The sequence below is a fragment of the Epinephelus fuscoguttatus genome, linkage group LG6 (genome assembly GCF_011397635.1).
Source record: "Epinephelus fuscoguttatus linkage group LG6, E.fuscoguttatus.final_Chr_v1".
NCBI lineage: Eukaryota > Metazoa > Chordata > Actinopteri > Perciformes > Serranidae > Epinephelus > Epinephelus fuscoguttatus.
Window position 1 is genome coordinate 15,587,650 of NC_064757.1, and position 26,572 is coordinate 15,614,221.

General features: G+C 42.3%; 1 protein-coding gene and 1 long non-coding RNA gene across 5 annotated transcripts in view; one reads left to right on the forward strand and one right to left on the reverse strand.

Annotated features, from left to right (window-relative positions):
• Window positions 1-848: 848 nt before the first annotated feature.
• Window positions 849-17,980, forward strand: LOC125889901 (uncharacterized). The gene is made up of 3 exons (XR_007449488.1): window positions 849-904; window positions 1,777-1,831; window positions 15,960-17,980. It is a non-coding gene; the product is annotated as an uncharacterized LOC125889901 (long non-coding RNA).
• The window catches only part of gapvd1 (GTPase activating protein and VPS9 domains 1), a 36,716-nt gene continuing 26,984 nt past the window's right edge, over window positions 16,841-26,572 (reverse strand). For all 4 annotated transcript variants that reach the window (XM_049578169.1, XM_049578168.1, XM_049578167.1 and 1 more), the window contains 10 exons: window positions 25,456-25,527; window positions 25,220-25,348; window positions 25,001-25,127; window positions 24,149-24,261; window positions 23,268-23,427; window positions 22,927-23,114; window positions 21,078-21,291; window positions 20,427-20,499; window positions 20,098-20,295; window positions 16,841-19,801 (listed from right to left, as the gene is read on the reverse strand). In XM_049578169.1, coding sequence (XP_049434126.1) covers window positions 19,661-19,801; window positions 20,098-20,295; window positions 20,427-20,499; window positions 21,078-21,291; window positions 22,927-23,114; window positions 23,268-23,427; window positions 24,149-24,261; window positions 25,001-25,127; window positions 25,220-25,348; window positions 25,456-25,527 — 1,415 coding nt within the window. In that variant the 3' untranslated portion in view covers window positions 16,841-19,660. The remainder of the gene's footprint in view (window positions 19,802-20,097; window positions 20,296-20,426; window positions 20,500-21,077; window positions 21,292-22,926; window positions 23,115-23,267; window positions 23,428-24,148; window positions 24,262-25,000; window positions 25,128-25,219; window positions 25,349-25,455; window positions 25,528-26,572) is intronic.

Genomic DNA, 26,572 nt, shown 5'->3' on the forward strand with positions numbered 1-26,572 from the left:
CTTTCACTCACAAGCATTGAAGGAGATGGATGGATGAAGAGCATTGGGCTTTGGGAATGGTAGGCGTTGCCAGGGGTCCATGTCATTGGTTCAACAGCCCATTGGTTCGACATCCCATTAGTCCGACTGTCCGCGGTGCTGAGCAGCTTGCAGCGGGCGTATGGTGCGCCGCGACCGGCTTGAGGCAGAGCAGGCTCACGGCTTATGTGTTTGTCACTTTCTTTTTCATTTTAACCCACACCATGATCTTTTCCTGACCCTAACCAAGTGGTTTTTGTGCCTAAACCTAACCAGACCTTAACCACAGGGCATCATGATGATTTCGGAACGGACTTCGGAACAATGAGTTTAATATGGTCGGAACAATGGGATGTCGAACTAATGGGCAGTCGAACCAATGGGCAGTTCCCGTTGCCGGTTAGCTTAGTTAGCTTGCTTAAGTATTTTAGCTTTTCCATTGCGACAAACATAATGTTCCAACAACAGCAGTTGCTTACAGTGAACAAGCAGTGCAGGGTGAACCAAGTTTGAATGTTCTGTTTACAAACAGTAACCAACAGTTCCTGCATCGTATAAATCATCTGTTGTACATATGTTAATACATTAACACATAATCTGCTCATAAACTTTGTGCTGTTGTGACACCTACAAATGTATGATCACAACTGTAAAGTTGTTTGATGTATTTATTTGAGAAGAGACCACATGTGAACATGTTTTTACAATTGTTGTGAAGTAGCTCTATTGAAGGTGTAGTTGCTTACTGGCGACACCAGGGGGAGTATCGACCCAGCTGAACGCTAGTTGTAGTAAGGCTGCGGGAGGCTTCCGTACCTCAGACAGAGAAAGGCCTGCTGACTGAACACAGCTGACGTCTCCTGTCTCTGCTTTTTGTGTAAAACAGGTTAGTAATGTGTGTTTTACCGTCACAAAACACACCTAAGGACTCTTAAATTCTTTCTTGTTTCGTTTTGATGAAGTTTGGTGTGAAAAATAATAGTTTTGGTCGAGTTAAAAACGTAAAAGTTTCCAGCCCACTGCAGTGACAAGTTATGCTAGCTCCCCTGTGAACAGTGTAACAAGGTATTGTTCTCTTTTGCCACTGAAGCTCCTTGATATGTGTATGTTACTACAGTTGTTTAAGTGAAGTAATATGGTGAATAGTATGGTTAAACAAGCAAAGTTAATGGTTTGTTGAAAGTTATCAATGAATGTTTCTAATCATTCATTCAGGTCATGGTAAGATACAATTTGAATGGTACTGGTATGACGCTGTAACTGAATGTGAATTATAGTGCACTTTAGAGCTGTATTTGGTAACAGATATTTATGTGTAAAGGCAGATTTGAACATTCATAAGCAGTTATGTTTGTTGAGTGATTTACTTTATCGATCTATGTGTGTTAATGTAAATGTTAAAGTGTGATATTGTGAATATGAAGGAATATTGGGAAGTGGAATACAAAGTTTTGTGAACCGAACAAAGACTGAAACAAAGAGAAGAGAAAAGAGATACATTTTGTTAATAAAGACAGAGAGCGGCCTGCCAGACGAACGCAGCTAACGTCTCCTGTCTCTGCTTTTCCTGTGTAAAACAGGACGCCACACCTGTTTCAGGGAGCACAAGATGTGAGGCCTATAACCCTGTATTTAAAACTTGCAGTCATTATGTTAAAAAAGGAATTGCATGAGCAATGCTAACGTGTAGACTGGAATGTTGTTTGATAATTGTTCAATAAGTGATGACATATGCACTCTCCATTGTCATCTTTACAGTATGGCAAAGATTCCAGAGCATCCACCACAAGCCCCCAGGAACAGAGCTTTGAAGGTAATTTGACATAGTGGCTAGATCGTGTAATTATAACTTTTGGGTCCATAACACTTTGCTAGCTGGCCCAAAAATCCTTTTTCCCATAGACTTACATTATAAAAGATGCACATTGTAATATTTTTTTAGGTACATCAACTTCTCAGTATGAACACTTAAATAGCCTTTATTTAAATAATGATGCCCTAACAGGTATAAATTTCACTAAGAGCCGAATCCAGAGTTATTTTCCTACTGTGATTCCTGTGAGTGAGCCTGAGACCAAGCGGTTCGGAGGCGGGATTAAGGGAAATGCTATTGCATGTAACTTTATACCTCGAAGTTGAACTATCATAGAAATGGACAGGGCCCCGCCTCTTACACTGTATACAGTTCTCTTTATACATTCATGATCTAGTATCATGACTCTCACGCTGTGATGTTTGGATCCAGCAGTATTGACAGTATTGTTGAGCTGGGCCCTTGCAAAACTACTGTGCTGTGTTGCACATATAGAGCTCCACAGCAGAGTAACTGGGAAATTGTGTTTTTTAGGGGTGATCGGCAGCATTTGACAAAACTGCAGAAACACAGACACTAATATCCAGGTTGAAAATCATTTGATACATGCTTGTAATCTGTGACATTTTGAAATTGAAATCCTCCAGTATTCAGTGCTGACTGAATCTTTCCAAAAAATAAAACACTGATGCACAGGAAGTGATGACTTATTGTCAGCACAAAATAGATAAATAGAACTGTGACAAGAGCAGCGATATTGTCTGTGGCTAAATAAAGAGGCCCACCTACACAAAGTGAGAACTCATCGGAAGAAAATCCACAGACATCACTGTTTCAAAACAGCTCACCACTGACCACTTATGATTTGTATTTTACTTGTCATGTTGATGAATGTGATTTAAGCCAGTATTTACTTTAAATCCTAGCATGATAACAAAATAACACAGGGGATGCTAAACTCCTCACAGCCTTTGATAAGCTTGCCATGAAACAATAGAAGCGCAGTCTGGCTTACGAGAGGAAAAAGTCACAATGCGTGTAAATGTTTCCTGGGACAGCTCCAAGCCGCTGTTTGCTCAAAAAGCAACATTGACTTGTATAAAAAATTCACCCTTCACAGCTCACGCCTCTGAATCATACACCTGTTTGGTTTCAGCGTGCCAGTCTTCCTCACTCGCTCTCTGCTCAGCCATGTGAACACAGCGCAGGTTGTCCACAGTACTGCCCTCAGGCCCCGCAATGTGTTCATAGCCCGGCTGGCTGGGTGGGTGCATGCAGGGGAAGAGAGAAGAAGAGAAGGAGGGGGAATTAAATAAATAATAGCATGGCCTTTCTCTGGGTGAGTAAGCAAAGAGGGAAGCAGAGTTTCCAAGTGGCAGACATGGTGCCCTTTTATTTTCCGGAGCTTAGAGCCCATGCTCTTTATGGTAAACACAAAGCTTAAGATGATACAGTATGTTTGCTGAGTGCAGAAAAAGCGCAAAGACAAACTGTACGATCAAGGAGAAGATCTACCTCAACTATGGTTTGCATTTACGGAAAAACTAGTGTATGAATTTGAATGTGAAATAAACGCGAAATGGTCATTTGAAGATGTTGAACATAGTGGGGTATTATCTTTTGAACTACATCTTTCAGAGGGATAGATGGTTTGTTTTCTGTTCTCTCTGTCTGGTGTCTGATCTTCGGCTAACTGCTGCATTCATCAAAGGCCTAGTCAGACACACAGAGACAATAGCTAATGAGTAGAAGCTCCCAGTTGGGCTGATCCGGGCTTTGGTGCTCCAGACAATGCAACAACATCTGTGCTGCTGAGTGCTGGTGTGTGCTGACAGAAGCATCCCCAGAGAGAGCGGGGGGTGGTGGTGGTGGTGATGGTGGTGGTGGTGGTGGTGGTGTCGTCTTCACATGTCCTGGACATACAACCCCCCCTTACAATCCAAGCCCTCTCATCACCCATCTGTACATGGTCTCAATGCAAGGAGGGGATGGGCGCAGTGAAACGATGATCCATTTCTCACCCAGGTGCACCACTTGCACAAAACGCCAAACACCAACTAAAGGAGCATTTGAAATGTCAACAGTTTTGAGTTACCACTGGAAGAAAGAGAGAGATGATTTTTCCAGAGTGAGGAGGGAGGGGAGGAGGAAACAGGTGTGGACCTCCCTGTGGATAGAGCTCCTCAAGGGGAGGGTTAGCCATGACTGGGGCTGGATGGATACCTCCCCACAGGGAGAGAGGTGCACATAATTCAGGGAGGATGCCGGTCTCTCCCATATACAGAATTAGTTATGTTGAGCGGTGACAGGCCAAGCATGAACAATAAGATCCCTATTCGCGCTGGAGCATTACGTTACAACGTTTAGGGGAGTATCTCATTGTAAACATGCAGGTAGAGATAAAGCAGGTCTAAAAACAGGCACGTCTGCACACTCACTCCCACCAAGGCGGTGACCCATCAGGAGGACAAGGTGTACCTGGTAATTAAAATGCAATCTCTGCTGCTGTGCCCCCTGGAGTGGCAGTGGCAGCGGACTCACCCAGGAGCCTGGGGGCGAGAGGTGCCACCTGCACTGCCACACCACCTGCGCCACCACTGCCTCCCTTCATTAAGCCTGGTATTTATACGAGCGTCTGCCCCCCCCAACAGCCCTGGTCTTCACGGGCCCTGGTAAGGCAGCGCTTTATTAGAATTAATGTGGCACTTCAGAGGAGAGTGTCAGTGTGGCGCGTACCGGGGTGCCAGGAGAAAGAGTCCCCAGCTCTCCTCTGTCACATTGAATAAAGGCGCCACAGCCAGCCCAGAGCTGAGATGAGCGTGGACAGCACATGACAGAACTGTTTTCCAGGGCCAAGGGAAAGCAAAGTATTCTTTATTCAATCTGTTCTCATGTTTACAGGATGAGCTATTATATTGTACATGGAGAAGATCAAAGCCTGGAAGAGAACGTAATAGCGCGAGACAGAACGTTGTGTCAGGCGTTTAACAAAAACCGGACATTCGACAAAAGCTCGCCGGAGAACACATGTGACAGTTAAAGAAAATTAATATCAAATGGCCCCTACAGTCGGAAGGTTTAGCGGAGCCTCCCTGTCGTTCTGCTTTGAATGATGTAATTGTCAACGCGATTGGGTCTCGATTTAATACATCACACACATGACACCCAGCTTTCTCACTTTACATGTTGCTTTTTCACCCGTCACAAGCTTTAGAGGGCAGCCAAGACTCTACTTCCTGGGGACTGATGGCGTAAGTATCACATTATAAACCAGCACTTTAATATGGGCCAGTAATTAGAAACCAAAATTAATCTGAAACAAACATGATTTAATAAAGTTCCCACATGAGTCATAGCGCCGTATCTTTGGCAGGATTGTCACAAATACTTTTGCACTTCTTCACACACCAGGAAATAAAACAAAACTGTGGCATTTAGATGCATTTAGTGTCTAATATCTGCACGCAGTGTCACTGCATTTAGGAGGGAGTTTGTAAGAGTGTGTTTCAGACGTTGTTAGCAGTGTGTTTGGTCATCTCTGCAAGGATAGATGGAAAAGGAGGGGTGGCTACACTGATGCTACTTGTAGTCGGGCAGCAGGGGAGGGCATTAAAACCTAGTTTGCATCACTCAGCGCCTCCAATTAAACACGAATAACCAGATACAAGTTCCTGTCTTCAGATGTGTTTTATGAGCTCCTGTGCAGCAGGGGAATTCTCCAGAATATACTGTACATCTCCCCGCAGTTTGGCGATCTCTACTGCACGCCTCAGTTCATTAGTGTTAAAAATGGTAAGCATTTTAGAGCCAGATGTACTTTTTTAAGTCTTATTAGCTTCAGATGATGTTGTTTAAGGGGCATGTGAGGCTTCCAATTAAAGCTGTGGAAAACTAAAACAGAAGTTTCTCTAATATTTTTTTTTTCCTTCCTAGAGTTAGATGCAACTTTTTCTAAGCCATGGGCCTAACTGTTAGCACCCTCCTTATCAAAGGCAGACATCAAAGGACTTCTGCAGCTTCTGCACACACAGCTATATTAATCCTTAAGACAAAATCTCACATGCTGGACTAGTGAAAGGAACAGTTCGATCGCCGTTTGTTGATGTTGTCCATCTTCAAAGTTGCTTGAAGGTAACATAAGTGGAGATGTAAATCTTGGCAATAGAGTGCACATCTTAACTTTGACTCACAAAAACAAAATGTGACTCCATTACATGTCACGTTAATGTTGCTCAGTTGCTGAAGCTTTGAAAATGTTTTTTAAAATCTGTACTACTTCAGAGCTATTTAAATTTGTCAGCACGACTTTTGGCCGGCTCTACTCTGACCAAGACACAGCTCTTTTGGTGCTCTAATTCTGTGCTGGGCCCATTCTAATGGGTTCATCCTGAGCCACGGCAGAGGCAAAAGCCCTTCAGCATCTCCCAGCACGGGGAGGAGGTGCACCGAGGCCGGGCCATGCTGCACTCCCAATCCCCTTACAGTGCTGTCACTATTCATTCACAGTCTGCCCTTCCTCCTCGCGCCACAACCTCAACAGGGGCATCGCTCATGATAGAAAACAATGAGCATGATTTGTGAACTCTCGCCGTCTTTGTAATTTCATCAGTGTAATGGGATTATATTTCAAATCACCACTCCTTTGTTCATTACACATTTAAACTCCTCTGACAGACAAAAACTTAAATAAAATGTGCATGTCAACCCTGGTTGACTTTGCCTGCTCCCGCACTTGATTAGACAAACAGTGCACCGGGGCTGCGGAACGGGGGGAAATAATGTGCTCATTTATTCATTTTTCAGACAAGTCACAATAGATTTTTAACGACCAGTGTCTGACCTCCCTTAGGTACTTCTTGCTTAGGGGGGTTAATAAAGCTTAACGCTGTGGCGCTCAAGCACCACGGCGAGGAGCAAGCTGAGAAGATGCCTGTGATGAAATAAAGACAGGCCCAAATCAAGAGTCTCCGAATGCCGGCTCCAACCCCAGAGAGAGGAAGAGAAAGAGGGTGTGGGGGTGGGGGTGGCGGTGTTGAGGGGGTGAGGCTGGAGAAAGAGACTGGTATTCCACTTAGATTCCAATTCCACAGGTCTCTGAGGGACAATTAAACCAAGTGAGGAAGAAGTACTCTCTTTTCTCAATGCACTGGGGCGTGCATATTAGACGCCGCAACCATGGTGATACACTCACACACAGAAGAGTCTGCCAAGATTTAAACTGGGAAGCTTGTAAAAGCTGCTCTGAAAACTTCACGTTGACATTTTAGAACACAGAGAGATCTCTCTGAATAGTCCTCAGATTTAATGTCAGAGCCGCGCAGTTAAAGGATCTCCTCTGAGTCATGGCAACATTAAAAAGAAATGTGTGTTTGCGAATCAAGAAATTGCGTAATTCGTGGAGTTTTAAGTTGCATGTTTGCGAGCCTTATTAAGCGAGCATCCAGGCGGCTTTAGATGTGGTGTGTCTGGGGAAAATGTCAAAAGTTTGGGCTCACCAAACACACACACACACACATGCACACACAGCGAGAGAGAGGGAGCCTGTGCAGATGTGCTGCCACTAGACATCCATCTTGTTTTGCTGCTTAGCTCAGTGCTCTATTTGTCTGAATCTATGTCATTTTAGCTCACTCAGGTCAACGGCAATTCAACCTCCTCTTTCGTCTGAGGCACTTCAGAATCATAATGTGATGCATGTGGGATAGGAACCTGCTAAACACAGTCCCTGTCACTGCTCAGACATTGCTGGATATAAATGATATACGCCCTGTGCCTGCCTTCCCCATTCGGAGCCACACTACATCCTGTCTCCACCTGTCCATGATCACTACTTTGTGCAAACGTTCTCTCCCACACCCTCTCAGGTACTGTTCGTGATGTGTCACGGCATTAGACTATAATCACACCTCCAGAAACGGCAGGGAAAAAAATAACTCTCACTGATCTGGAAGAAGAAATAGTAACAAAAGGATTTGTTCAGAACAGTCAATATTTCATACTTTTTCTGGGCTGAGCCTTGTTTCTCTCCTTTTAGTTGGTGCAGCTCTCTGCTGGGCGCCTCTTGGGAGCGGAGGAAATTACATCCTACCTGATAATTAGCAAAGTTCAGAGCAAACTAAAATCTGCCCCACTCTCTTAGCTCCCCACCACTGGCAGCTTTCTCTTAGCAACTAATTAAGTCCGCCTCTGAGGTTTTCAGACAGCAATGGTGCTGGATGCTGCAACAGCAGAAAAAAAAAAAAAAAGAATATAAAAAAAAGGAAGAAGGATGGAAATGAAGAGTGAGAGTTCATTTTTTATTATGTTTTTCTGTTTCATCTTTTTATACTGACAAATAAAATATGACAATGGTATTCCTGGAGGGAGTATTATTATTTCACACATGGATGCATTCTTCAAATAGAAATAACAGTGTTGGCCGCCATTACGCACGGTAGCAAATAGCGAAGCGCCCTCTGTCCATAATGTTCTTTAATTATTATAATGTCATCATCCATATCCGGCAATGTTGCATGAAAAAGAAACAGCAGAGCACACCGGGTATTAAATGCAAATCACTAATCTCCACACAGTTGAATGAAATCACACCACACAGACAGCATTATTAGTGATGTTATCGTCACTGTTGCAAATCACACTGGAGACTTCCTATATGAGACTTATAGAAATGGGGTTTGATGCATGTGTTTTTAGCTCCACATTATTCATTTGTGGTTTAAATAGCCTAATAAGCCTCATCATTTTTTACGAGTTGTCCCGTTCATTTTTAAAGCTAAGAGAGGTGTTGGCAGGGCGAGCAAGGAGAACAAATATGAATTTGTAAGAAAGTCCGTGATTCAACGACCAAAAATAGCTAATTGTAATCTGTCATAAACCTTGAGTTAAACACTTGAATACAAGTTGCTCATTAGAGACGCTTGAGCCACTGGGCCGCTGATGACTAGCAGTGTAAATGGAGTCGGTTTTAAAAGGCAACTCCAACAGCCTCCTTGATAAGGCTCTTGGTTGCACTGAGACTGTTTGTGATGTGCAATCCATGAGAGACGGAGGAAGCAGGCAGGCAGGCAGTCATTATTTTCTCCACAATTACCTGAAGTCCTTGATAACGAGCAAAAAAAAATGCCATATAATTAGAAAAACACCAGCAACACCATTATTGTCAAGAGAACACAACAGTATAATGAAGCAATTATAAATGAGCAGCTTTGTGCTTGTCATTAATTTCTGCTTTTAAGGATGTGGAGATGAAGCATGGCTAAACGTCAGAGGGAGCTGAGAGGATGTTTAGGTGGGTTAGGCTACGAGGAGGAGAGCACTCTGGGGTGTTTCGTGTGTGCGCGTGTGTGTGTGTGTGTGTGTGAGGGGCTGCGGCAGAGACAGAACTGCTGGTGATGAGTCCACCAAGTCTCAGCGTGGACAAAATGTCCACAGGGGGACACTTTAAACACGTTATAATAACCTTCTATCATGCGAGTGCAGCTTAAGCTTTCAGTCTGAAATGTGTGTTTACAAATATGCACAGATGAGGACACGCAGGTTCCACTGCGGCCACAGACGGCCAGATATCATCACACCGCATTCAAGTTGTTTATTTTGCATCAAGTGGAAGATGCTCGGTTGCCAAATGAAAGGTAATGAGGAAAAGTACATGCTGGGTGAGGAGCTTGCCCTTTTCACATATCATCACAGAGATTGATCTCTCCTTCCCTTCCCCTCACTCGCATCCGGTCTCAATTGAGAGATACTACATTTGAAATTCATGCATATTTTCCTTTGAAATGTATACTGTGCTCCTGATGCAGCCGCGCAATTAGGTAACATGTTGCATTTCATTAAAAAAATTTCCTCCCGACCACTGAGTGGATTAGAGACGCGTTTTTTTATTAATGAGCCTTTTTCCCCTCTTTGATTTCTCCACGTATTGAAATGAGTGGAGACAAGCTGGAATCCTAGTTTCCTCCTGATGTGTCAGGGCTACTGTGAGCTCAGTTGTTTGCCATCTCAAAGGCATCACACAGTCAAAAAAAAAAAAAAAAAAAAAGAAAGGTGAGCAAATAAAGACAGTGAATGAGTGAAGTCACTCCACTTGGTATACACTGAGAGTGCAACTCCAAAGCTTTGTCCTCCTCAGTTAGAAATGCCATCTTATTAACACATCCTACAGCACACTTCATCACATTGTCTTGAGAAGGCAATTGTATGGAAGGGGCAATTAGGACAGAGAAGCTGTGAGGTTGCCATTATTTTAGAATTTAATGACCACGCAATACGGAGCTAGATGTAGAAATGAGGGCTACAATACTACAATTATGCATAATCTGGCAGATCTTACCGCACCCCCCACACTCCTCTTCCTTTCGCCTTGAATAAATTTACATGGAAATGCATCTCTGCCTAATTTATTCAGAAAAATTAGAATATACATTACAAATATTTCCATAGACGACATCGGCAACATGCGGTTGGGAATTTAATGACTTATTTCTTTGTATTCATGCTTATGGATTAGGTCGGGAGAGGGCACCCTCCCCAGGCAGTTTTTTTTTTTCTGAAAGAAAACAGATAAATAATTAAACACAGGTGTATATATTGATATTTATATTCACCTTTCATTTTCTTCCAGCTGCTGTGCCATTCATTGTATGGGAAAGGAAAGCTTAAGAGAGAGAGAGAATACACACTGAGGAAATGTGTGCTCTGTATGTGTGAGTGTGTATATATGTGCTGTGAAAACCAAGTGTGTGTGTGTGTGTGTGTGTGTGCCACTTGTAGTGGCAAGATGCATGACTCTGGACACAACCCAAAAGCAGGGATTATTGACATGGATGCTCCACCATTAATAAGCCGCCGTATCCTTTGTGTTCGGGGTCGCCATTGCTGCAGTTAACTATAACTTGTCAAGGCTGCTCCAGCCGCACAATGCGTACCTCATGCATCTCCTGTCAGCAGGCATAATTCCTGGATGCTGGCACGCCGCTGATTTCTGCATAAGTGATGCGAGCCTTCTAGTAGAGTTAGGAGCACGAGTCTTTTGCCATTGAGAGATGTTCATCATTCTTGATCTGGCTCTGTCAAGACCTGGTGTTTTAGTGCCTCTCACGATTAGGCAGAATTGACAGGCCAAGAAGGCAGTGAATAGCAAAAATGTGTGGAACTAAGGGGGTGTGGTGTAGGCTGTAGGGTGAAGTGGAGTGTGGCCGCCATTTAATCTGCAATTTATCAGTTTAGGCTGCACCATGTAACATCAGGGAGATTACATTCCAGAGAGAAGGAGCTCTATCTCTCCTCCATCCCCTCCTCCTCCCCTATCTCCTCTCAAATGCCTCCTAATGTCGTCTGACGGCAGAACGCCGAGGACAAAGAGAGAGGACTGTCTTTATTGTCACCATTATTGTTTCTGAAACCCTTAATTAATATATAGCATTGTGGACTCCTCTGTGAGTAAGCAATGAAGTGCCGGTGACAGAGAGACGGAGCATAAGAGGTTTGCTGCAGCGAGACAGGCTGCATCTTTTATAGAGGCCGTTTGTCATAAAGAAAAAAGTTGGGGCTGGATTTAACATGCACAAGCACACAGACTGCACATAGATTCAAACACACACACACACACACACACACACACACACGCTGCCATTGACGTCTGCACATGACCTCTGACAACACTGATCACGTTGGGCCAATAAATGCTTAATTGCCATTTTTCCGTTGGGCTGCTTTATTGATGTCATTTCAAAAGTGATTAATATGAACTGTTAACTAGCTGTTGCATTTAGCACTAAACAAAACTGAGCTGGCATGTTGAATTGTATTGATTTCTGTATTATTTTATATTTCTAACAATGTGGGGAGATAAAATTCAGTCCAAAATGTGCTGTTATCAAGGGCGCAGGTTTTGTTTCAAGACTGGAGGGGACACATATGAAACAGGGGTTTGGGGGGAACTTAATTTCCTGCAAACAAATGATTTTTTTATTTACTTACGTGTGCCTCTGCTGCATCAATTTATGGTGTAAACATCTTTGATTTTGTCAAAATAAAAGCCCTCTGCTACTTTCATTCTTACAATGCACATGTTCTAAATATTTAGGGGCGTGTCCCATGGGGGCCCCTGAAATCTATGCCTATGATTTTTGGGCTTCAGTGTCAACCTACAGTGACATTATACTATCTGTCTTTGCAACTTGAAGTCAGTGCATCTTAAGTAAAATGTTCTGGACCCAAGTATCAGTGTATCAATGCTCTCTTTTTAGGAAATCAAACATTTTTGCATTTTGTCCTAATCAGCAGGACACTGGTGTTTTTTTAATTTTATTTTTAATATTTACACAAATATCATAGTCAAATGTATCCAAAATATTTTCTCACCATTTGCGCTCCTTGCACACTCTCCACGGTGTTTAAAAGGGCCACTAACAAGGTCACTAACTCTATTAATATACACTGGTGGAGTATACCAACAGCATGCTTAGCACTCCGGTTTTTATCTCTCATTCTGGGAGGGCAGAAATAGAAATATGAAGACACTGGCTTACAGGAAGGAAACCCATGGCAGCCTGATATTAAAATGGTTCAGGAGTCAAGTAGAACAAGTCAAGTAGCTGCGGGGCAAACAAAAGAGAGAGAAAGAGGAGGGAAAGAACAGGTCATTCTTAAAAGCTAATGGACTGTCAATGGTCATATTGCATTATATCGAATATTATAAAATGTGTTTGCTTCACGTGACGACTGCGCTGTTAATCATCGGCTTTCTATTATTTAACCAAGATTATTGACTTCCAGTAAAAAGAAACAAATTTTAATTTAATTTGCATATGTTCATCACTGCAACAGCGAGTTTCCAGTGACAATATTGTTTTTCTTTCAAAAACTGGTTTCAGATTTTCAATTTCTAAAATCACACGCCCCTCCACACATTCTGTTTTACATCTTTTCCCTACATCTCGGTAACCTTTCCAGCGTGGAGTCCGTCTACCAGCTGCTGACATCAGAGCTCGCCACCGCTGCAGCGTACAGTGCTGTCCACCAGATGGACTGTAGCCTGAACACCAGGCCATGCAGGGCTCATAGAAAACACACTCCTGTGCCTGGACGTACTGAAAAAGCAGCCACTTGTGCAGCGATATACACTCAACTCTCGATTAGGTATTTGTGCATTTAAAACCCAGTGGATACACAGTGCACACACACACACACATTGGTGCAATTTATTGCTTCATGATCCCCAATAAAGCAGCCTTTATTAAGCGAGCCTGTATCCCAGGGGTTATTTTCCAGACATTCCCTGGAGGAAGTATGACCCGCTACACTTATCTGCACAGCCTCTCTCCAGCGACAGAGAGCTTGATCCATCCTGAAAGGGGGATTGAACTCTCACAAGATGAAGACATGACATCTTCGGCTTACTTGATGTCAATGATAGGACAGCTCACTTGTAGATCGGGCATGTTGCCAGCCAGCTCTCCCTGGGTCCTGAACGCTGCCTCTGAACAGAGGCCAACGACACAGATGACATCCGGGGAAGCCCGTCACCTGTTGCTTAAGGACAGAATAATCAAAGTGGGTCATACCGGGACGCTGGCCTCACAGTGTGTGCAAGGGCTGATGTGTTCATCTGATTCGTGTGTGTGTGTGTGTGTGTGTGTGTGTGTGTGTGTGTGTGTGTGTGTGTGTGTGTTTCCTAGACTTGTCAGGGCAGCAGTGAGAGCTGAGCCCTGAAATCCACCCCAGTGACAGAGATCATCAGCATCAGCAGCAGATCTTCAGCCTAGATCATGTTCACAATGAGAGCTGTGCCAGGCAGTGACACCACAGTACTGTCCAGTTGTACAAAAAAATGCTGCCTGCCAACACATTTATGAAAATGGATTTAAAGAGTTCCAAATCAGCAAATGAGTATTATGCAATATGAGAATTTCTCAAGGCAATAACAAAGGTCATTTTAATATAAACAAATAACTTTATTGATTTACATGCATGCAGGTAAAATACATGTTATTGTTGCCCTTGAGGGATTTTTTTTTCCCTTACGATCCACGCTTGACACATCCCTAACAATATTGCTTAATTGCAACCTCAATGAAACACGCGCGCTCAATCAGGGAGGGAGTTTACTGTCGAATTTATGGAAATGCATGAAAGAGGCCTGTGTTAGTTGTAGGGTACACCTGCACTTGTCAAGGTACTCAAGTACGGCGGGTAATTGGCTGTTGATTGCTGCCATTAACATGTGATGGCTAAGTGCATCTAATTCCTGTTCTATTTCCATGGTTCAATTTGATGTCACCACCCACTCTTTCTCTCACAGGTGATTAGCTGTGCATGTGGAAATTGTTCTTTTTCTAATGATATAAGCACAATATAAGGAAAGGAGTGGTAGCCTCAGAAGCACCATTGTAACTGACACCTTTGCTTAATTGATATCCTTTGTGGTGAGCAGTAAAGAAAAACACGGGGAATGTCATTTATTACTACGTCTCCTATTTTAGACTGAACCCACTGGGTTTAACGCCACAATAAAAGTGCAAAGGGATGCAATAAGCCTAACACACATATCTGTCCTTTGGAATGATGCTATAACATGTTTGGGTCACTGGACTCACTGACTCACTATAGCAGACTCCTAATGAAGCAGATCTTTGCTGTTATTTGTTACAAGACACAAATCTCCTTTGTCTTTGCAGTTTAAGCTGAAATTATTAGAGAATGGTGCCCACTTTTACTATTTGCATCTCTTACAGTAGCACCACCCCAGGGCACAGAGACTTGGTATCCCTTTGAGTTTTAATCTCCTCCTCCGCCTGCATCCTTGCGGCTATTTCATTTAAGTTTTAATATGTGTATTTGACATTTTTGTTCATTTGCCCCCCCCCCACACACACACACACACTTAATTTAATTGACGTGCTGCTGCCTTGTGTTGTTTATTCTGTCCTTTGTGGAGATTTCCCGCCACAGCCCGCAGACTAGTCCCAACGAGATATGTACATATGGACCTGCGCCGTGCAGCGTGTGCGCGTGAGGGGCGGAAACAGGGCGCGCGCTTGTGTGATGATACTTTTCACATCATAAGAAAATAGCACGCGGAGCCGTCATTAAAATACCATTTTAAAGAGGCAAGTAATAGAAAGTATTAGACTTATTTGCCTGCGCATTTGTCTTAAAGTGTTTTATATGTCTGTCCTGCTGCTATTTAGATAATAATGGTAATAATAATATTTTTTTTATTTGACGAATGTCCACAATGAACAAAACAGATCCAGTTCCAGACAGCGAGTCCCATTGGTTTTAAATGTCAAGCCGTCGTGCCCCGTGGTGTTCTTTGTCTGAGCCGCTCTCAGATCAGATCTACACACCGTCGTCGGGAATGGTGCGTCTGCCATCTGCAGGACACGGAGGGCGAAACACACACACGTACAGTGGGCAGCATGTACATGTACTGTCACCGAGGATACCAGGGCTGATGTTGTTCCTGCAGCTGCATGGTGTTATGGTTTATATGGAAATCCGGGATCCCTGCTTTAAATACATAAAGCCTAATGCCTCCTTGCATGGGTGTAGATATCAGGGGGGTACGTGGGGGACATGTCCCTCTCTGTATGTAGAACATGTGCATTTGTCCCCCACAATAGATTAAAAAAAGAAAGTAGCAGTGGACTTTTATTCTGACAAGATTTAAGACATTTATACCATAAATTGATACAGAAAAATTCACCAAATAAATGTTAAATGCTCAGAAATGTTCTGGTGGCAGACCCCCAAACCCTGATTCATATGTGTGTGGCGCCCCCGCATAGTAAAAATGAAACCTACACACTTTGGAAAAACAAAAATATTAATATTCCAGATATTGTTACACGTGATATATAATGGTGTACTTCAGGTCATGCTTGGACCACTTCACTTTTACAGATCTGTTGCCAAATTTTAAATTTGCCTGTGGATTATTTTTCACTTGTTAACAGCAATTGTTATTCTACTGTAAAATCTACTGTTCACCAAAGTCACATTGCTGTATAAAGTTAGTGGGAGCTGTATAACGAGGCCTACAGGAAGTCAGTATGTGTGATTTCATGATACCATCTTGTCCGATGTTGAGCTGCTGTATGATACAGTCACTGTTCCCCCTCAGCCAGGAAATACCAGACCAACGTGTGAAGTCATGCACGAGTCCCGCTGGACTGATCATCTGTCACTCCACAGCCATCTGGGTGAGACCTCAGGCCTGTTTATGTCTTCAAGCAACCGAACAACATCGATATAAGACTCAGATGAGTCTTCTTCACTTGATCCATCTGCCATCACCTGTAAAACAAACTCTGCACCGATACCTCGTCTAATTTGGGAATCATGTTACACCTCACGTGTGTGTGATGTCTGCGCACAGCTTCGTGTTGCCTCTAGTTCACTCGTGAGGAAAGTATGAGCCAATAATAACGCAGCATGTGGAGCAGCGTAAGACAAAAACAAAACCAAGCCTCCTTGTATCTCAAATCAGCTAAGTGCCACATAGTCAAAAGATCCAATCTCCAAATCTGGCCTATCTAGCCAATGGCTTATGCAACTAATTAACTTCACACACCAAAATTTGAATTTAAATTAACAATTGCGAGATATCATCAGGGGACACAAAGCACCCCACGAAGAAGTTTATGATGAAAAAAAGATGAGTATTAGAGGAGGCAATCGGTGAAGTAAGGAGGGCTTTTAGATGAGGGGATATCTCCAATTACAATCCACCGTACACTTGTCAGCAGTAATGAAATGTTTGCTGAGAGGTTGCTATTTGTGGCTGCTAGATTGGATGATGCTGCTCCACTGCCCCCACTAACAATTATATTCCACGCATAAATTTCCCCGCCATCTCTCCTATTGTGTGAACTGTCGGCCAGATATACCTACAACTGTCCAAGAAGTCACGGAATAATGAAACACTATTGTGTACAGCAGGTATGACATTCTCCCACTGCAGCGGAAATGTATCTCAAGAGAGAAAAAGAAGGAAAAAAGGAAAAACTTCTGCTTCTTTTATTGTTTTTAAAGAATTACATAATGCATTAATCACAGTAAAGACAAACCGGCTTTCCCCGCATGTCATAATTGTGCAAGCTTACAATTAAATGTAAAATTAGATGTAAGATGTAAAACTCTCTTTTTATTTTTTCTCTGCTCAGCTTTTCAACTCAATTGCACAGGGAGCAGAGCAGTAAAGCTTTGAAGAACAGACACACTCTTCAGTCCGTTAGCTTGGCACCACTGCCCAGTGGTTTGCATACAATCAGAGCTAAAGTTACAGTTGCTATCACAGTCATATGTACACTTGTGGAAATAATCTGCCATTTTGATCACTGCTCCGCCGAGGTCATCTGTAACTGCTGCGAGCGGCTGAAACATAAGCCAGGTCCAAATAATTTCATCAGATTTGTGCAGTATGTATTTCCAATTAAAGTGACATCACATAAACCTAATTAGTATAGATGCAACCTGCAACTTGATTTTCCAGTGCATGGTTTTCTCATCAAATTGATTACAGAGACTCTGCGAGGAAGTGTACTGCACATACGAATCTGGTGCTACTGTAGGCGGATATAAAAATGCATTTGTGATGTTGCACCTAAAAAGAGCAACAGTCGGGCATTTGACTCCGGCTACTGCGACGTTATTCTAATCACAATATGTTAATGTTAAATGACTGCAAAGGCCAGGCATAATGACATTTCAAAAATGCCCTGCTCCCTGTCAATTTTCTCAGGAAAACACATCTGTTTTGTGCAAAATAAATCATCGAGTTCTGATATGCAAGTATCACAGACACAAAGAGAAGCTTTGCATCCTCTTGCAGGTTCAATTACTGGCCTGTAGGCAGATGCTAATCCTATTCTACGGTTTTATCATGATTGAGAATGTACAGACCATTCAATGACTTCATGCAAGAGGAGGCAGAGGGTCAACCAATCACACGATCGTCTCACACGCACTCACTAGATAAAAACCACACTCACGTACTACACCAACCACTTTAGCATAAACTGCAAGTCAGTAACAAGTCAATAGAGTTGATTATTTGCTCTTCTATCCTACTGTGTATTGTGCTGTCAGGACAGTCGCCGTGAAAAGTAATGGATTATCGAAAACTATAATACACGTGGCACGTCTGTGCACAAAAATGAAGCAGAGGATTTCAAGAGAGGAGAGGGGTTTTAGTAATTTCTGGATAATTAAAGACATGCTTGGACTATATTTGGAAAGATACAATGACACTGGGATATCACAGCACGCCAAATTGGGGAGAGAACAAAAAAAATAATAAGTGCACATAAACACGAGTCCCTTTCTTGAACTTATGAGGAGGTAGAGAGCTAATATCCAATAGTTCACTAATCGGCCCATGCGGACACGTGGCATCTCAGGTATAAGATTAGAAACTAAAATGTCTTTGTTCGCTAACAAAGGCTTGTGTTAATTAAGGGTGACGTGAACGAAACGAGCATCACAGCAGGTCAATATCCGACTCTTCCCTCCATTCCCCTCACTGTTTTATGATTTCTTAGCAGTGCAAAATAATGATCCAGTACTCTGTTGTCAACCAATGCAGGACAGTCGTAATCAGGCTCATTGGTTTTCAACTCTGAGGTAGGATCTAGAATACCAAAGGGGATATTTGTTCAAACTCAAGTGCATTAAAGGGACTGAGCCGTGACAATCAGTGATGTGGAGATGCTCACGTTCCTGCAGCGACGGCTGAACAAAGGTTTCCTAGTGAGACGCGGCCGTCCCACTGGAGTGTGTGTGTATGTGGAGGGGTGTAGGGTAGGGATAATGTCTATGCTGGGTTAAAAAATAATAGTCAAAAATAACTACCTGTACAGAGCGCCCCTCGTCAAAGGCACAATTTTCAATATTTCCATAAATGCCACCGCTACTCTGCGTATGAGTTGACCCTGTATCGTTACCCACCAGCATCCCCACCTACTCGTCACTAAGGTGCCTTCCTAACTTTTCTAGCAAGTTCATTATAGTTACACTACTTGCCTTGAATGGGCATGATATGCATTCTTTTAAAATTAGATAAACAAAAGCATTAAATAGAATTACAGAAATAAATACACTTTTTATTTCATATAAATATGTGGGCCCTTACGTCCAAATTGTCACTGACACACGTGTTTTTGGGAATAAGATGAAGTAAACAATTCATGAAATAAGCTGCCCTACTTGTTTGATACACTTACCTTATGAGTCGTATGGTTATTGTGAACTGATCCAAGTGTTTATGAGTCGCTAAATCCCGTCAATAAGTATCACGCACTGTAAATCCCCAACGTTACAGTGCATTTAATGAACATTATATTGTAATTTAACTGGAAGCCCTTCCCTCTCACTCAGGGGGGGGGAATAAAAAGATCAGTGATCACATCAAGAAGTCTGGTCCCTTTATATAGGATTATCTTTTAGGTTGATTTAATGTCATATTGGTAATTGTGTGTGTATATATAAAATTTCTAATACAGACCCCAAACGTGAAACATGATTGAAGAGACAAAAAGGAAAAAATCCAAATCAGGTTCAGAGTTAACATCTTGCCAATTTTTCCCCCAAGGCCGTTCCCCCCCCCCCCCCCCAACACGGCTTAAACCTGGATTTGTCCACATACATACAGTAATATATATTTTGTAATCTTTCAACGTCTCTGGCTATGTACAAGCTATACAAATAAAGAGCAGGCTGATGGCCAGGTTTTATAAGCTCTGCAGAGGGAGCAGTTGGTTGGGAAGTCTCCCAGTCTCCCGGCTCCTTCCCCCGCAGTCTGCCCATACAGGTGGCTGTTCTGCTTCACTTGCGATCGTCGATGGTCTTAATGAATTCCACCGCCGCGGTGAACTGCATCCACCAATAGCACTCCTCCCCACTCAGCCGGCTGGCATAGAAATTATTGATGTACTGAACGGTGGACAGCAGGCAGGGCGGGTTTGCCTGGAGGGGAGGAGATGTAGGGATGGGCCCACATTAGCCGCTGAAAGAACCTCACGCAACACCGTGCGGATTACAATCATAAATATGTAAATATGTAAAATATATCCACACAGGTTAGCAGATAACAGTCTTTATGATGCCCTGTAGTTACATTACAGTCATTTGGGGAATCATTTTCTAATTATCATTCTTAGTCTTCATTTTCAAGTCAAGTCGAGTGATCAATACTGAAAAATTTGTTTAAAAATACAGCTTACTGTGTGTTCAAGAAAGTGAGGAAATATGAAGCAGCTTACCCTTATGAGGACAAAGACAAGCACAGGGACAAAGTCATCTGCTCCAGGGACAGAGTCTTCATTGGCCAGACTGAGGAGGTTCATGATGGTGGAACACATGCGCAGTATACACTGGACTTTGTCTCGTGGTGTCTTGTATGCATTGATGGTCCTGATCTCAGACTGTGCAGAGGGCCAGGGAGCCTCCTTCAGGTAAACCTGCAACCAGGAAAGTTAAACACAAAACTCAAACAATGATCAACACTTTTGAAGCTTCGTGTTCCAACAAGTCTGACTTCCTTCTCCACAAATGCGTGCAAGTGATGAAAAAAATGTCAGAAAGACGATACCTCTGGGATTTGCAGAGCTTTATGATTGGCCGTCACAACTTTTGTGAGCCGCTGGATATGTTCGTGGAAAAGCCTGTGAGAGACACAACAACTCAGTGTATGACAACAGTCTGTCCAATCTGTGCAGCTGCTCAGCTAAATACTAATATATTTGAATCCATCTCTCAATCTGGGTTTCTGTGATTGATTAAGTGGTTTCAACTCTTCAAAAGAAAACTCACAAATCAATCTCCCTGGCTTGATAGAAATTGTTAGCTGTTAAAATGAACCTTCATGGTTTATAGAATCATACTTCCTGTATATGCTTCACACAGAAGCTTTGGCACACATTAAAGCTTTACAGCATTTTCTGAATATGTGACATCACTTAAAATGATTTGCATACATGTAGTTGCTCAATAACATGGACCTCACCAACATTATTTTTGCTACAACATGATGGCAGTATGAAGACAGGGAATGCCCCATTCTAAGTTAATTAAAAGTAAGGAATTTTCACACCAGGACAAAACCACTTTGATAACTTTGTCCATACGCCAAGGCATGAGAAAACATTCTTTCTAAGTGTTAAAATCTTTACAACATAACTGAGGTAAACTGGAATACTGCCTGGTGAAACTGTGTGCTACTGGTGTGATTCCAGCTACTCACTGGTCTCTGAGAATATCTCCATCCTGGTTGGGGTAGAAGGCCAGTTTGAAGATGCGGTTCATAACGCTGCGCTCGATAGCCATCTGGGCGTCCTGCAGCTGGTCTTCGCTAGCGTACTGCCAAATGGCATCACGGGCCATGGCGCCGTACAAGTAGCGCAGAAAATCCTCCACTGCTGCTGTCTTGTCATCCGCTGCTGTGCACCCCTGGAACGCTGGAGGGGAGCAGAGAAACAACAGATGTAACACCAGCACAGGACGGAGCTGCAACCTCGACTGTGCATCTACAGGATTGTTTTAGGTGATTTAAGTGGAGCTGGGAGGTGATGCTTTGTACAGACTTATAGGCATATCGAATACTTGTAAATATATTTGGATGTTAACCATTATAACAATAATAATAGTACTAACTTCATTTATATCACATTTTTTATGCTTAAACACAAAGGGCTTTCCAGATTACAGAATGGCAAAATAAAATTAAAAATGAAGAAACCACCTTGTATGACAAACCAGGGTGTCTACAGGTATCAGACAATTAAATTTAATGCTTTTTTGAGACACTTAATTATTGCAGGTAAGTACTATATGTGGTTTGGGGCAGAGGTAAGTGTTATGTAGGAATTTGGTTATTAGAGTTAAGTCTACATTTTGCCAACAGGTAAGTGCAAGTATGAAGTAAAATGACTGAAAGAAATACAAAAAGGGATACATGAAATTAGATAAAATGTTTGTGGTAGTTACGACCTCACAAATTCAAATTTAAGACTATTTAATGACTTTACGGCCTTACTGTTGTAACATTGAATTTAAGACAGTTTAAGACTTTTTAAGGACCTGCAGACGCCCTGCATACAAAAATTAAGAACATGAGAGCACATATATCAAACAGCTGATGAAGGTTTAAGTAAAGTCATACATACATAATTAGAAAAAGAAGCTCATATAAAGCAGGTAAAATTTAAGTAACAGAAATAATGATGTATATAGATAAATAAGATGCAGATATAAGAGACGAATGCATATAAACCAGATAGAATGTCAATAAACAAATTTTTTGGATTTAAATCAAATGAAGTGCGAAAATATATGGAAGTCCATATAAAAATACTAACATTATGACAAAACAAAACAAGCACACTTTAAATATGTAATAACAGTTAAATGGAAAAATAAAACTAGTGTTAAATCTAGGCCTTCTTGCAAAAGAGAGTTTTAAGGTGGCATTTCAAAGCGGAGTTTGCCGATCTCACACTAAGGGGAAGTCTGTTTCAGAGCTGACAGACCATAACCAAAATTGCACAGTTTTGATCAGCTGATCTTTGGGGCCTGGCTGGACTTTAAGAGGTTAAACATTTTTAAATATAAGCTGGAGCTAGGCTATGGATGGCTTTGTAGGTGATTAATAAAACATTCAAAATGTATTCTAAATGTAATGGGCAACTAGAGCAGTTATTCTAAAATTGTGATGACAAATTCTTCCAGATTTAGTTAACAATCCAACTACAAATACAATTGTGAGACTGAGCAATAGTTTAAACAGGTAAAAACAGAGTTACAGTTGTTCAGGCATGATTATAATATAATACAACAGAGGGAACACATCTCTAGTAATGGGGCTACCAAGATGTGCAGTGATTTCATATTGTCAATTTAAAAGGTACACAACAAACCTCCCCATGTTTGGGGATGGACTGCCTCTATATTTTAATGTATATCTTGTTTGATTTGATATTGATAAAAGCATTGTAAATACTGTATAAAATGGAAAAGGCAGCAGAAAATAAGATGTCAGGGAGGTCAGGATTCTCTCTCCTCCCTGCCAGCTGAAGGACAAACACGTCCATTACCTTTGATGAAGTCAAGCATCCTGGACTCCATGTGCTCAAGAAGGAGCCTGACACAGACGGTGGTGAAGTAGCGGTTAGCTACCTCCTTGTCTCTCAGCACCCTCTGGAGGAGCCTCTCCAGGTGGGCCTGAGAGGTCTGCAGGCCCTGACGACACCTGGTTAGATAAGCGATGTATGGCGCCCGCTTTCTACAGGAAACACACACACAGAAATTTGTGTTCTATTATTGCCACTGTACTGTTGTCTACATCTCTGTGGTAAACAAAGTAAAGATAACAACATGAGAGACCCATGGGTGCTCTAAGTGAGCTTGCATCGACTCTCCAGATCTCCACAGTTACCTGTAATCCTCCGCAATGGCAGCCAGCAGCTTCCTGCAGGTGCGTGCGTCAAAGCGGCTGACACAGCGCGTGGTCTCCTGGATCTGGGCCATCTGGTTCTTATCCTGAAGGTTGATGGCCTCTGCCAGTTGGACCTTCAGGAAGCAGACGATCTCATTGTCTGAGAGAGAGAGGACGACGGGGAGACAGCATTAGACAACGCCACTGGCCGCTCAGAAAGGAATGGCTGGCTGCTGTAATCTGATCAACCTGCTGCCTCTGCATGACAATGTGACTGATGGCCAAAAAGATCTAGTCTTATGGTTTTACTTATGGTATTATTTCACAGGATGTCACTGCTACTGTGCTGATGTGAAGGTGGTACCCTGCGGGATTGCTCTAAGAACGTTTCACAGGTCCATCTTTATTTTATGCAGCATCGGAATACTTGTATCTTTCTGGTAAAATGTTGGCCCAATATTAATGTGTGTGGTTACACAAGTATTATTAATACACACGGTGGTTTAATAATGGGATATTTTCCTGACACCATATGGGAATTCTCTTTTAACATCCCCCACTTTTTCAACCTTGCCCCAAACCTTGGAAGGTGAGTCACAAGGTGAAGGTGGTACAGATTTGGTGTCTTGCTTAAGGACACTTTCAGCAGGTTGGATGCCTGCCAACATTAAGGGCTTGTGCCCTGCTCCCTGTGGAGACATGCGACAAAGATACCTAAAGTCTGGTAGATAGTACCAAGTTCACAGTAGCTCTGAATTAATACACTCTAACTCTTATTCTATTTTCAATGGACTGTTACGATCAGTTTATACATTATTACATGTTAGTACAGGAGCACTACTACAGGACAGGTTGAGCACAGATGCACAAAGACTGCCTACCTTCAGAGTCCATGTGGTCAGGCAACCCATTTCGTGTGGTCGCAGGAGCCATGATGGGCAGAGCAACTGAGTCTGCAGAACACAACGCCAACCGCAACTTCTTCTTTGCATCACTGGAAGATACACACAAATAAAAATGTAATTAAAAGCAATGGCCAAAAATATCTGCTTAGACTGAATGCAGGGATGCCACAGTGAGGAAATGTTCTCACTGGTTAATAAACTGATGACAACACCTGTGTTTGTGATTAAACTGGACACATCGTCAACGTTCAATATCTGTAGTGCACTGTGTTAAGTTACTGCTAATGCAAACCAAACATTTCCTACTGCTGCAGCTTCACATTCAAAAGCACTGTACTGGTGAAACAAGAGTTGACTTTATTATGAGGTAGTCACAGGAAATGCAATGTGTTTTTCATTGAGCTTAGCACTTACCGCTACCGTCCATCAAAAATGTGTCTACAGAACGAGACCAGAGCCAATTGAAATATTGCAGGGAGCAGTGGAACAGGAGCAGCAGGCACACTGAGCCATTACACGAAGAGCTGCAGGAGACAAGCTGCACACCTCCACTTTCTTAGTGATGTAACTAACTCCTTTTTGCTTTCACAGATTTCTATTAGGATTAGGCTTAAATCCGAAATATTGCCAAATAGCCACTTTGGCTTTGACACCAAATCCTCTGCCATCGTCGTGTCGGTCAACTGTTCTCAAATCTGACTCCTGCTCCTCTGGTGCTGCTGCAGTCATGAGTATAATCTGTATATAACCTGAACACTGTAAGACCCTTAACATCGACTACTGCAGCGAGCCTCATCGTTTGTAAATTGCGGTTTGAGAATTTCTCACCTGAAAGAGAACTTGGAGTCATGCTGCTGTGCTGTCTGGCTGGCTGAGTCTGGGAGGTCATCTGTGGAGATGTTCTGCAGAGTGTCTTCTCTAGGAGAGTCGTGAACGCTGTCCTCAACACACAGATCTGTCAACATGAACAAAACATGGCAAATTATTCCATTTATCTGCTGCATCTGTATGTAATAGCAGTATATAGAAAAACAAGTATCTCCTGACCTCCTGTACCATCGTAAGAAGCTCCGCCTGTGGCTCCATCACTCGGGCTGGTCCTTTTGATGTTCCTGTACTTGTCCAGGATGTCTTCAGCTGCCTGTGCTTGAGAGCTCTGTCTGGGCAACGGGTCATCTGATAAACCCATTAACACACAAGATTCATTAAAATTAAAGCCACCATATAAGATTTCTGTATTTTGTCCCCAATCAGGAGCGTAATTAAACAGAACCAGGACAGACCTTGTGGAACACGCTCCGGGACAATGTCGTCTTTCTCGTGCTTGTCCCTTTTCCGAAATGCAGCTATGGGCGCTGTAGAGGAGAGGCTTGCAATCAGTGCACTGACATCATTTTCACAATCGCTGGATGACAAGCTGATTATGAGTCGCCTGCTGACAGCCACTTTGGTACAGTTTTTGGTGTATTTTCATGGTTGGTATTGAGACTAAAAATCTCAATGTAGGATGTATGGCATCATACATTCCCCAAAAAGTCTAGTGTCAAACTTCACTGAAAAAAAAAGCAAAATAATATTGAAATGGTGATTTTTTTTTCAAACCACTGGTTCATAGCAGAATATCACAAAGTTCCACTGTAAGTTATAAAAAATCCAGTGGATAAAGATGTACATAGGCCCACTGATGTTTATCCTTTTAAAGGTATTTTTCAACCTGGACCCTATTTTCCCGTGTTTTTGTGCCTAAGAGACAAGAGTTTTTTAAATTGGTCCAGAGACCACAACAGCCGCAGAGGCAAAACCGGCTGGAATGTGATCTCTATAGGCAACTGTCAATTTAAGTCCACTAGAAAAATGTAATGCTCAGACAATGTAATAAAGCCTAAAGATATTATAAAATTTGCTCTTAACTTGATTGAAACCCAATAATGTAATAACTTGTAATAACTACACATCTAACCATAACCCCAAAAAATACTGGTTTGCTTTTTTGTTACTAGATTTATAGTTAATAGCAAATAGTAAATAAATGCATTCAAACAGTACAACCAAACTCATGCAATGTATTTTTGTTTGCAGGATAATCATTGGTATTTATTAGGTTATTTGGTCTGTAAACCCCCCTCTACCAATACTCATGCCAGGCAAAGGAGACACTTCAATAAGAATCACTGTTGACTCACATGAAAAAGAACATTTCACAGTGACTGAATCGACTGTTTTTCCTTCATTGCTCGCTTGTGTAACGTTCGCCATCTTCTGCAGCTTTTGCCATTTTCTGATGGTTGCTAACCTGAGATCCACTCTAGTCTAATGTACGCTCCCTGCACAAGGACCAGTCAGCATTGTTATGGGCGGATTCATATTGATAGGGATTTTTGTTTGATGCATCTTTGCCTG